We start from the raw sequence: 13,129 nt of genomic DNA, 5'->3' as shown, positions 1-13,129 counted from the left end.
AGTCAGGACACCTGCAATTTGGCTGCTGATGTGATAATCTCCCAATCCCATCCTACTTTTGATCAAAAGAGTTTAAATAACTTTGTCTTCCCTTGTAGGACTCTGAAGAGAATGAGTGAGCATTAATGAGGCTCCCAAAGCTCTTCAAACGTGCATGTCCCAGCACAGGGCTGCTCTCCACCTGACTTTTACTATAGTCGCTTAACACCAGAGCTTGTGTCATACCCTGGAGATGTACAAGGACACAGCAGTCACTGGTTAGCTCTCTGCTTTGGGGAGACAAGACAGGAAGGTGTAGTGGTCGTGTTGAGGATGGGCATTATGCTGGCCCTTTCACGTGATTTCTGTGAGTTTAAAATGCCTGCCCCACCCCCTGCCACCATGAAGATTGAATCAATATATTTGGCTATTTAGAATTGCTCATGTCAGGAAGATTTAGTTAGCCAAGTGTAGGGTGACTGCCCTCTGGGTGCCAAGTAGCAATGTCCTGTGAACAAAGGCCCTTCCATAATTATGTTCGAAATGAATGCAGAGCTAGAAATCCCATTCAGTAGTAACTCTCCCCCCTCCTTCATCCTGCAACCCTGGTTTGTAGGTGCTCGCAAAGATTCTGTTCCTCAAGTCCTACTGCCTGAGGAAGAGAAACTCATCATTGAAGAAACCAGGAGCAATGGCCAGACCATCATAGAAGAAAAGTGAGTAGAGCAGGCTAAACCTTTCTCACTGTGTCTGCAGGCTGCACAAACGATCCAGTAGAGTGGTGTGGCAATGTGACCCTCTTTGCTGAACATGTGGTGGAGTGGTGAGCCTTGGGAGGGATGCCTCCCTTACAAAGGAAAGAGGGAGGAGGGGCAGAGAGCCCAGAGCCCTGGGGAACAGCTCCACATGGTGGCTGTCCCTGCAGCCATTCCCCCATGCAGTCAGCTGCTTCAGGACATGCAAGCATATTTGTGCTCTGGTGGGTTTAGGAGGTTCCTGGGAAGGGTATAGCACACTCATTTCCCTGTCCAGAACCGCTTCTCATTTTTTTTTTTTTTGAGTGAGGTGCTGGACTTTTACATACTTGACCTCATTGACAATCTTACAGCAATCCAGCAAGATAAGCATTCCTCTCACCATTTGTACAAATGAAGAAACTGAGGGACAGGAAAATGATGTCTCTGGCCTCCCTTTGCACAATAGTGAGTGTGGGCTAAAAGGGGGAAACCAGCTTAAATACCCCATGACTCGTAAAATAGATGCAAAGTGGCTAAATAATTCATTTGCTTCAACTTGAGTCATTTCTGCAGTCAGACCCAAATTTGCATAGGACAGCACATTTCAAAGGGCTTGGTATGTCAATATATCTTTACATCTGGTGTAAGAAATGACACAACAAAATGGTAAAGAACTTGGGCTCAAGACACGAAAAGTTCTGGCTCAACTCTCAATGCTTCAACTCAATAGCTGTGTGGCCTGGGGCATGCTCCTTCACCTCTATGCCTCAGTTTCTTCATCTGTAAGATGTGGGATGATAGTAATATTTTCAGGATTGCTGGTGGTCAAATGAAATGCTAACTTTTACAAAGGCTAGCATTCAACAAATGATAATGGTTTTACTGATGATGGTGATTATTGCAGCTATATGAGTCTTCATAACCTTTTGCGATTTCCCAGAAATGTCTTATTATCTCTAATTTACTAAGACCAAGGGAGGATGAGATGGGAACTGATTTTCCAAGGCTAGAGGACTAGTAAGTGGCAGGATTGGAGCTGGAACCTAAATCTCTGAAATCCTTGCCCAGGGAGAGAGCCAGCCAGAAAAAAAAGAGAGAGATTGTTCTACAACCCAGCCAGGATGCTTCATCTGTTTTCTTTTTGTAGTATATGGAATTTCCCAGAAGTAATGCCACTGAATTTGTGTTATGTGGGGTCAGATAAATGAGAAAGGCAGTGCCATGGCACAGATAATATAGAATAGCCTGACAATGTTTCTTATCATGTGTTTGGTGATGTTCATTCCTGTATCAAAGATAGATAAATTAAAACCTTATGATGAGAATTTTTAAAAAACTTGAACTCATAGAAGCAGAGAGTAGAATTGTGGTTGCCAGGATCAGGCAGGTTGGGACATACAGGGAGACGCTGATCAGAGGATGTACAGTTTCAGTTATGCAGCATGAATAATTTCAGGATACCTAATGTAGAGCATGATGGCTATAGTTAATAATACTGTACTATATGCTTGAAATTTGCTAAGAATGCAATCTTTAGTGTTCCCACTACATACAAAAAATGGGGACTCTTTGAGGTAATGAATATATTAATTACTTTAATAGTGGTAACCATTTCATAGTGTGTGTGTGTGTGTGTGTATAATGATCATGTTGTACATCTTAAAATACATAGCTTTAAAATTATGTATTTATTAGACAAGAGGGAGATGGAGAGGAAATGTGTCTTCTGTCTACTGGTTCACTCCCTAAATGACTACAATGGCTAGAGCTGGGGCAGGACTTAAGCTGGGAGCCAGGAACCCAATCCAGGTCTCCTGCATGGGTAGCAGGGACCCAACAACTAGAACCATTATGTGCTACCTCTCAGGGTGCTTATTAGCAGGAAGCTGGAGTCAGGAGCCAGAGCCAGGACTCAAACCCAGATGCTACAATGTGAGATACAGACATCTTAACCATGTCTAAAACTTCCAGGACAAATACCCACCCCTATACATTTTCTTACTGGTCAAATTATACCTTAATAGATACGGAAAAAGCCAAATCTTGTACTGTGCTCTTGTATAATTTTTCACTCACACAAACTGCGAAGTGAGTAGCAAAGGAGCAGGGAAGTATAAAGAGAAAATGACATGGGCTTGGAATGGACATGTGTGGTGCTGGTGGTTCTGCCACCAAAATACGGGAAGTGAGAGCCCCTGAAAGCAGTACCATTCCTGCTCAGCAAGAAAGTGCTCTGTTTTTCAGGATTTGTATTCATATAGAGCTGCTTTTGTTGCTAAGTGTTATTCAACAATACTTCAGCACCAGCCATTCATCCCTGAATTTCATCTTTACATTCTAGGAGCCTTGTCGATACTGTTTATGCCTTGAAGGATGAAGTCAAAGAACTGAAGCAGGTAATAAATATAAGTGTCATTTTCTCACTGCCTCTTCCTTGCCCTACACAGATAGATGTTGTCAGGAAAGATCCTGGGGGCAAGGTGGTGAAGGGGATTTTTGCTTTCCTGGTGTCATTAGGGTGTACTTGTTGACTTTACCATGGGACCTTGGGTTTCAGTTTCTGCAGCTTGCTTATATTCCTGTGTAACAGCTTGCAATAGGGTTTCACAAGTAGTTACAACGTTTGTTCTCTGACATCATTTTCTTAAGAAAAGCCAAATCACTTGTGAGTACGTAACTATAAAGAGAATCCTAAAGCATGGTTTGTGGGCTCCTCTGCCGATGTGGTCCAGTGATCTGTGATACACACTCTGCTTTCTGTGTGAGGACTGACTGTAGCTGGTCACAGGGTGAGGAGGGCTGGGACGGGGAGAGACCGGGGAAGACCACTTAGGAGGTTCCTACAAAACTCAGGGAACTGAGGCAAGCCAGTGAGGTAGTGGAGGAGGAAAATGAATACAAAGATAGGAAGGTACCCTGTGGAATTCAAACCTAGGGAATATGAAGACATAATGTTGATATTAAGAGACAACCAGGGATTAAAGTACAACTTATTCTTTTGGTATTAAGATTGGTGTTATGATGCCCCTCACAGAGATCAGGAGCCACAGGAGAGGGAGAATTTTGGGGTGGCAAGGGAAATATTGTATTCATTTTAGGACTTAATGAGTTGACATTCTTGTAACTTATCCAGGTGGAAATATTAGGCTCGCATTTGGGATTGTGTACCCGGTGCCTAGGAGATGAAGTTAGCAACAGAGATATTTGGGAGGTCCCTTAATAGACAGTTTGAAAGGGAAGAGACAAAAAGTAAAAATAGCTTTAGAGAATACTTGTATTTCAGATAAGAGGGTGAAAGTCCAATCAGATAGGTAGGAGAATCAAGAGCTTCTTAGAAGCTGAGGGAGCAGAGTTTGAGGAAGGAAAGTATAGTCAGAGGCAAATGCTGCCAAGAAGATGAGCAGAAGCTTTGGGAAGGACCCACTCTGGTAATCAATAAGTCTTTTGCCATTGTAGGAGAATAAAAGAATGAAGCAATGTCTGGAAGAAGAATTGAAGTCAAGAAGGGACCTAGAAAAGCTGGTTCGGAGGCTGTTGAAGCAAACTGATGAATGCATGCGAGCTGAGTCCGGTAGCAAGACCTCAATTCTTCCATAAGCATCACTGAGCAACTGGGAGGAGTGTGCTTTCAGGGCATCTTGAAATGTCTGGTCAAAGAATTTGACTCAGTTTGCTTGCTCACTTCTTTGGCTTTTAGTTTGAATTTCAGTATTTCTAGTATCTCTCTCTCTCTCTCTCTCTCTCTCTCTCTCTCTCTCCCTCCCTCCCTCCCCCCTTTTTCTCTCTGTCTCTGTCTCTTTCTTTGATGTTGTTTGGTTACTGGTTGGTTACTATTCCAACAGGGAAAAAAAACAGAAGGTGAAGGTAGGAGTGGCCCTAATCTTTTCCATTTAATGAAGAAAGGAAAGCCAATGCAGGCAAATGACTTAAGTGGTCCTCAGATGGCCTTCAGTTCACAGTGCCTCTACAACAGCAATGCCCTTGAGCCATGCTTATTGGGCTGGCTGCTGCAGTGAAGCAGCTGGCCATGGCTTATTCAATGTGAACCCAACCTTCCCCCAACCCAGTGCTTTCCTGTACTTGCCAGCCTCTCACTATCTAACATGCTAAAGGCAGAGCTTCCTGAGCCATGACTAGAGTAGGGTAAAAGACTAACAATTGCCCAGTGAGCCAACTGCCCTTCCCTAGACTTTCATGCAGCACCCCCCAATCAATCACACCATTTTAAAAATTACTACTCTTTGTTGTCTGTAAGACCAAGAAAACAGCAGTACCTTAATTCCTAGTGCACTGGTGCACAGTTTAACTGAATGAGGCAGACACTCTGGTCATTCATGCTGACACCCAGTCCATCAGCAAATTGCATTGGACAATCCTCCCCTTCAGCAGCAGAGTTGCCCATCTCCTCCCAGCGCATGATAAGTTGCCCCCTAGCCTTCTGCCCAGTGTGTAAGCTTCCTATTTCCCCAGTGCTTTTGGCCAACTGTACCAAGTGGTATGTAAACTTGTATGTATGTGCTTTGTTTCCTTTTTTGAAAATGTAGTTAGACTGTGAGCAGTTACCTTATCTACATTGCATATTCAAACTATGACCTTTCACCCTTCAAAGCAATCTGCATTGAGAAGATATTGTGCTCTTCCTACAGCTTTCATTCACTCTATTGCTATCTCATATTGTAATATTCACCCACCTGTTTAAATAGGACTTTCAGCATTATTTGCATTATTTACAGAAATGTACTTTTGGTTCAGTTTGTATATCCAGAATGAAAGGGCCCCTGTAGCAGCCGTGTGGTGGCTACTAACAAAACTGATTATTTGAAATTGGTTTATTCAAGTTGCTCATTGAATGAATGAACAAAACAGTGCATATCCAAATTCAGCAAAATTGAAAGTCTGCCCAAAGCTCTAGGACAGAGTAGTATACCTGCCCCTCCTCCCCTAAAGGCAGGGCACATTGGGCTGAGTGACACTGGAAACAGAGGCGAAGGCCAATCGGCTGATGAAAGTTTTCTCCCAGATATACTGATGGGTGTCTGTAATGTGGGTTTTGCAAATGTTTAGAAACTAAACTTGAAGCTTGAAACCCTCAGCTTGCAGAGGAGCCTTTTTTTCTGGTACTGAAGTCTCAAGATCTCAAAGCTACATGGTACAGAGCTGTGGTCTGCCTGCTGCATAGCAGACATTACACCACCCACAGGAAGTTGACTATTCCTGCACTCCAGCATCAGCCCACCACACATAGCCAGCTTTGGAAGCCTTAGGCAGAAGATTTCTAGGAATGACTATTGTTCTGGTTTTAAGCACAGAAGTTTGGGTCTGACATCCTTCACCTAAAAATTAAAAACAACAAAAACAACACAAGTGTTTGCCTTTTCCCTGTCTGTGGTTAGTCAACGCCTTGCAATAATTGTGCAAACTATATCTGTAGGAAACATTTTTGTAATTACAAGATACTTTAGTTGATTGCTTAAAATATTGAAAGGTCTTTATTTTAGAGTGATGTGTACATATGCATGTTTTTGGGACTTGACCCTTCTGATGAGAGGGTTTTGGTACTCTGGGTAATGAAGCTTGTGCACAGTGGTGTCCGTGCTTACACACTAAATAATAATATAAAGGAAATGAAGCCATGTTAACCTGAGAGCAGTGTCTCCATAGTTGTGTTGTTTACAATACTCTATAAATGGGTTTCTGTTACTCTGTAATTAAATTGCTGCCCTTAGAGGCCTTTCAGTTCCTTTCTGTCATGTCCCTTCTTACACAAGCTCAACATTTTCTAACTTGTTATTATTTTAAATACTTTTAAAATGGACATTTTCAATAAATAAAAATAAACAGTGCTTTTTAAAATATGTCCTTTGTTTTTTTCTAAACATTTTTATTTTTAATTGACTAATGTTAATTTATATATTTGTTGGATACAATGTGATAATTCAATGCATGTATGCATTGTAAAATGATCAAATCAGGCTAATTATCATATCCATTTGTGATGAGAACTTTAAGATCTTCTCAGCTTTTTTGATATGTATAATATAGTCTTATTAACTATAGTCATTATTCTATGCAGTAGACCATCAATACTTATTCCTCCAGTCAAACTGAAACTTTGTACGCATTTGACCAAAGTCTTTCCTTTCCTCACCTACTCCCACCCTACACAACCCCTGGTAACCACCATTCTACTCTATCTCTAGGAATTTAACTTTTTTAAACTTTTATTTAGTAAATATAAATTTCCAAAGTACAGTTTATGGATTACAATGCCTTTTTACTCCCCATAACTTCCCACCCACCTGCAACCCTCCTATCTCCCGCTCCCTCTCCCATTCCATTCACATCAAGATTCATTTTCAACTCTCTTTATAAACAGAAGATCAATTTAGTATATATTAAGTAAAGGTTGCATCAGCTTGCACCCACACAAAACATAAAGTGTAAAATACTGTTTCAGTACTAGTTATAGCATTAATTCACATTGAACAACACATTAAGGACAGAGATCCTACATGAGGAGTAAGTGCACAGTGACTCCTGTTGTTGACTTAACAATTTGACACTCTTGTTCATGGCATCAGTAATCTCCCTAGGCTCTTGTCATGAGTTGCCAAGGCTGTGGAAGCCTTTTGAGTTCACGGACATCGATCTTATTTAGACAAGGTCATAGTCAAAGTGGAAGTTCTCTCCTCCCTTCAGAGAAAGGTACCTCCTTCTTTGATGGCCCGTTCTTTCTACTGGGATCTCACTCACAGAGATCTTTCATTTAGGTCCTCTTTCTCTCTTTTTTTTTGCCAGAGTGTTTTGGCTTTCCATGCCTAAAATACTCTCATGGGCCCTTCAGCCAGGTCTGAATGCCTTAAGGGCTGATTCTGAGGCCAGAGTGCTGTTTAGGACATCTGCCATTCTATGAGTCTGCTGTGTATCCCGCTTCCCATGTTGGATCCTTCTCTCCCTTTTTATTCTATCAGTTAGTATTAGCAGACACTAGTCTTGTTTATGTGATCTCTTTGACTCTTAGACCTATCAGTGTGATCAATTGTGAACTGAAATTGATCCCTTGGACTAGTGAGATGGCAATGGTACATGTCACCTTGATGGGATTGAATTGGAATCCCCTGGCACATTTCTAACTCCACCATTTGGGGTAAGTCAGCTTGAACATGTCCCAAATTATACATCTCCTCCCTCTCTTATTCCCACTCTTATATTTAACAGAGATCACTTTTCAGCTAAATTTAAACACCAAAGAATAATTGTGTGTTAATTACAGAGTTCAACCAATCGTATTAAGTAGAACAAAAAATACTAAAAGGGCTAAAACATTAAATTGTACATCAACAGATGGGACAAGGGCTGATAAAGTCACTGTTTCTCATAGTGTCCATTTCACTTCAACAGGTTTCCCCTTTGGTGCTCAGTTAGTTGTCGCCAATCAGGGAGAACATATGATATTTGTCCCTTTGGGACTGGCTTAATTCACTCAGCATGATGTTTTCCATATTCCTCCATTTTGTTGCAAATGACTGGACTTCATTGTTTTTTTTTTTTTTTTATTACTGTATAGTATGCTATAGAGTACATGTCCCATAATTTCTTTATCCAGTCTACTATTGATGGGCATTTGGGTTGGTTCCAGGTCTTAGCTATTGTGAGTTGAGCTGCAATAAACATTGAGGTGCAGACAGCTCTTTTATTTGCCAATTTAATTTCCTTTGGGTAAATTACAAGGAGTGGGATGGCTGGGTTGTATGGTAGGGTTATATTCAGGTTTCTGAGGAATTTCCAAACTGACTTCCATAGTGGCTTAACCATTTGCATTCCTACCAACAGTGGGTTAGTGTCCCCTTTTCCCCACATCCTCGCCAGCATCTGTTGTTGGTAGATTTCTGTATGTGAGCCATTCTAAGCGGGGTGAGGTGAAACCTCATTGTGGTTTTGATTTGTGTTTCCCTGATTGCTAGTGATCTTGAACATTTTTTCATGTGTCTGTTGGCCATTTGGATTTCTTCTTTTGAAAAATATCTATTGAGGTCCTTGGCCCATCTCTTAAGTGGGTTGTTTGTTTTGATGTTGTGGAGTTTCTTAATCTCTTTGTGGATTCTGGTTATTTACCCTTTATCTGTTGCATAATTGCAAATATTTTTCCCATTCTGTCGGTTGCCTCTTCACTTTGCTGATTGTTTCTTTTGAAGCACAGAAACTTCTCAATTTGATGCAATCCCAAATGTTAATTTTGGCTTTGACTGTCTGTGCTTCCAGGGTCTTTTCCAAGAAGTCTTTTGCCAGAGTTTCTCCAGTGTTCTCTAATAATTTGATGGTGTCGGGTTGTAGATTTAAGTCTTTAATCCATGTTGAGTGGATTTTTGTGTAATGTGTAAGGTAGGGGTCTTGCTTCATGCTTCTGTACATGGAAATCCAGTTTCCCAGCACCATTTATTGAATAGACTGTCCTTGCTCCAGGAATTGGTTTTGGATCCTTGATCAAATATAAGTTGGCTGTAGATGTTTGGGTTGATTTCTGGTGTTTCTATTCTGTTCCATTGGTCTATCCATCTGTTTCTGTACCAGTACCATGCTGTTTTGATTACAACTGCCCTGTAGTATGTCCTGAAATCTGGTATTGTGATGCCTCCAGCTTTGTTTTTGTTGTACAAGATTGCTTTACCTATTCGAGGTCTTCTGTGAATTTCAGCATCATTTTTGCCAGATCTGAGAAGAAGGTCTTCGGTATTTTGCTTGGCATTGCATGAATCTATAAATTGCTTTTGGGAGAATGGACATTTTGATGATGTTGATTCTTCCAATCCATGAGCATGGAAGATTTTTCCATTTTTTGGTATCCTCTTCTATTTCTTTCTTTAAGATTTTGTAATTCTCATGGTAGAGATCTTTAACGTCCTTGGTTAAGTTTATTCCAAGGTATTTGATTGTTTTTGTAGCTATTGTGAATGGGACTGATCTTAGCAGTCTTTCTCAACTGTAGCATTGCCTGTGTATACAAAGGCTGTTGATTTTTGTGCATTGATTTTATATCCTGCTACTTGGCCAAACTCTTCTATGAGTTCCAATAGTCTCTTAGTAGAGTTCTTTGGATCCCCTAAATAAAGAAGCATATCGTCTGCAAAGAGGGATAGTTTGACTTTTTCCTTCCCAATTTGTATCACTTTAATTTCTTTTTCTTGCCTAATGGCTCTGGCTGAAACTTCCAGAACTATATTGAACTCTTTTTTTTACTTTTTTTTATTTTTTGACGGCAGAATGGACAGTGAGAGAGAGAGAGACAGAGAGAAAGGTCTTCCTTTTTTGACGTTGGTTCACCCTCCAATGGCTGCCGCGGCTGGCACACTGCGCTGATCCGATAGCAGGAGCCAGGTGCTTCTCCTGGTCTCCCATGGGGTGCAGGGCCCTAGTGCTTGGGCCATCCCCCACTGCACTCCCTGGCCACAGCAGAGAGCTGGCCTGGAAGAGGGGCAACCGGGACAGAATCTGGTGCCCTGACTGGGACTAGAACCTGTGTGCCGGTGCCGCAAGGCAGAGGATTAGCCTAGTGAGCCGCAGCACTGGCCATAGAACTATATTGAATAGCAGTGGTGAGAGTGGGCATTCCTGTCTGATACCATATCTCTGTGGAGATGCTTCCGTTCAATAGGAGGCTGGCCGTGGGTTTTTCATAAATTGCTTTGATTGTGTTGAGCAATGTTCCTTCTATACCCAGTTTGCTTATAGTGTTCATCATGAAAGGGTGTTGTATTTTATCAAATGTTTTCTCTGCATTTATTGAGATAATCATATGGTTTTTCTTCTGCAGTCTGTTAATGTGGTGTATCACATTGATTGATTTGCGAACATTGAACCATCCCTGCACACCAGGGAGAAATCCCACTTGGTCTGGGTGGATGATCTTTCTGATGTGTTGTTGCATTCTATTGGCCAGAATTTTATTGACGATTTTTGCATCTATGTTCATCATGGGTATTGGTCTGTACCTCTCATTCAATGCTGCATCTTTGTCCTGCTTAGGAAGTAAGGTGATGCTGGCCTCATAGAAAGAATTTGGGAGGATTCCCTCTTTTTTAAATTGTTCTGAATAGTTTAAGGAGAATTGGAGTTAGTCCTTCTTTAAATGTCTGGACTTTTCTTTGTTGGGAGGGCCTTTATTACTGTTTCAATTTCTGTATCAGTTATGGGTATGTTTAGGTTTTCTATGTCTTCCTGGTTCAATTTAGGTAGGTTGCATGTGTCCAGGAATCTACCCATTTCTGATAGATTTCCCTGTTTGTTGGCATACAAGTCCTTGTAGTAATTTCTGATTATTCTTTATATTTCTGTGGTGTCTGTTGTTACATTTACTTTTTCATCTCTGGCTTTAGGGATTTGGGTCTTTTGTCTTCTTTTTTTTAGTTAGTTGGGCCAATGGTGTGACAATTTTGTTTATTTTTTCAAAAAACCAGCTGCTCGTTTTGCTGACTTTTTGTAATGTTTTTTTTTGGATTCAATCCTATTGATTTCTTCTCTGATTTTAATTATTTCTCTTCTCCTACTAGATTTGTGTCTGGTTTGCTGCAGTTTTTCTAGATCCTTGAGATGCATTGAAAGCTCATTTATTTGTGCCTTTCCAATTTCTTGATGTAGGCACCTATTGATATAAACTTTCCTCTTAACACTGCTTTTGCTGCATCCCATAAATTTTGGTATGCTGTATTGTTATCCTCATTTACTTCCAGAAAGTTTTTGATTTCTCTTTTGATTTCTTCTGTGACTCATTGTTCATTCAGGACCATGTTGTTCAGTCTCCATGTGTTTGCATATTCTCTAGGGATTCCTGAGTTGCTGATTTCCAGCTTTATTCCTTTATGGTCTTAGAAGCTGCATGGTATGATTCTAATTCTTTTGAATTTGCTGAGACTTGCTTTATGGCCTAGTATGTGGTCAATCCTAGAGTAGGTTCCATGTACTGCTGAGAAGAATGTAAATGCTTTATGTGTAGGATGAAAAGTTCTGTAGATATCTGTTAGATCCATTTGGGCTATAGTGTCGTTTCAATCTACTGTATCCTTGTTGATCTTCTGTCCTGTTGATCTGTCTATTTCTGAGAGTGGAGTATTGAAGTCCCCCAGTACTATTGTATTGGGGTCTAAGTCTCCCTTTAAGTCCTTTAACAAATCTTTTAAATAAACCGGTGCCCTGTAATTAGGTGCTTATACATTGATAATCATTACATCTTCCTGTTGAATTGATCCCTTAATCATTATATAATACCCCTCTTTGTCTCTCTTAGCAGTTTTTGTGTTAAAGTTTATTTTGTCTCATATTAAGATGGTTGCTCCCACTCTTTTTTCATTTCTGTTGGCATGGTATATCTTTTTCCAGCCTTTCACTTTCAGTCTGTATGCATCTTTGTTGGAAAGATGTGTTTCTTGTAAGCAGCAAATAGATGGGTCTTGTTCCTTAACCCAATCAGCCAAGCTGTGTCTTTTAACTGGAGAGTTCAGGCCATTAACATTCTTTGTAACTATTGATAAGTAGTAACTTTGCCCTGTCATTTGCCAAAGATATTTTCTAATATATGCTTTGAACTTCCTGTTATCTTTTCCCACCGGTGTCTCGGGCTACTGAGGTTTCGGCTCACCTCCCTTTCCAGTGCTGATGCATAGATTCTGCGGCTGGTGTCCTGAGCCATGGGTGCCTGCGCCCTCGACACAGGTCCACTGTGAATCACTATTTCCGGAAGAATTTCCTCTGCTATTTCTTCACCTACTCTTCCTTGAACCTGCAGTATCTCCACTTTTATTAAACTGTCTCTTCCCGGAATATCAGTGTGCTCCCTTCCTATCCCGCCATCTTGCCGGACTCCAGGAATTTAACTTTGTAGATGTCACATAAAGTGAGATTATACAGTGTTTGTCTTTCTGTGCCTGGCTTACTTCACTCAGCATAATGTCCTCTAGTTTCATCCATGTTGTCACAAATGATAAGATTTCCTTCTTTCCAAAGGTTGACTAGTATTCTGTTCTATATATCTAAATCTAGATATAGATATCTATCTGTATCACATCTTCTTTATTCATCTGTTGATGAATACATAGGTTGATCTCATATTGTGATTGTTTGAAATAGTGCTGCAGTGAAATCTAGAGATTTCTTCCTGGTGCAGGCATTTGGTACAGTTGTTAAGATGCTGCTTGGAATGTCTGCATCTCATATCAGAGTATCTGGGTTTAGCTCCAAGCTCCAGTTCCTATTCAAGTTTCCTGTTAATGTATACCCTGGGAGGCAGTAGGTGATGGCACAAGTTGTTAGGTCACTGTCACCCATGTAGGAGACTGGATGTAACTCCTTGGTTTTGACCTGGTCTAACCCCAGCTGTTGTAGATATTTGGGGAGTGAACCAGCAGATTGAAGATTCTCTC

General features: G+C 40.8%; 1 protein-coding gene across 8 annotated transcripts in view; it reads left to right on the top strand.

Moving 5' to 3' along the window:
• ARHGEF6 (Rac/Cdc42 guanine nucleotide exchange factor 6) overlaps positions 1–6,569 on the top strand; it is a 135,363-nt gene extending 128,794 nt beyond the window's left edge. For all 8 annotated transcript variants that reach the window (XR_016227917.1, XR_016227918.1, XM_017349864.4 and 5 more), the window contains 3 exons: positions 596–695; positions 3,058–3,112; positions 4,173–6,569. Coding sequence is in view for 6 of the 8 variants with exons in the window: in XM_017349864.4 (XP_017205353.1) it covers positions 596–695; positions 3,058–3,112; positions 4,173–4,313 (296 nt within the window). In the remaining 2 variants the exon portion in view is untranslated. The remainder of the gene's footprint in view (positions 1–595; positions 696–3,057; positions 3,113–4,172) is intronic.
• Positions 6,570–13,129: the final 6,560 nt, after the last annotated feature.

This window comes from Oryctolagus cuniculus, chromosome X, assembly GCF_051225735.1.
Source record: "Oryctolagus cuniculus isolate XC-2025 breed Fujian yellow rabbit chromosome X, ASM5122573v1, whole genome shotgun sequence".
Taxonomy (NCBI): domain Eukaryota; kingdom Metazoa; phylum Chordata; class Mammalia; order Lagomorpha; family Leporidae; genus Oryctolagus; species Oryctolagus cuniculus.
This window is presented reverse-complemented; position numbering and strand designations above follow the sequence as displayed.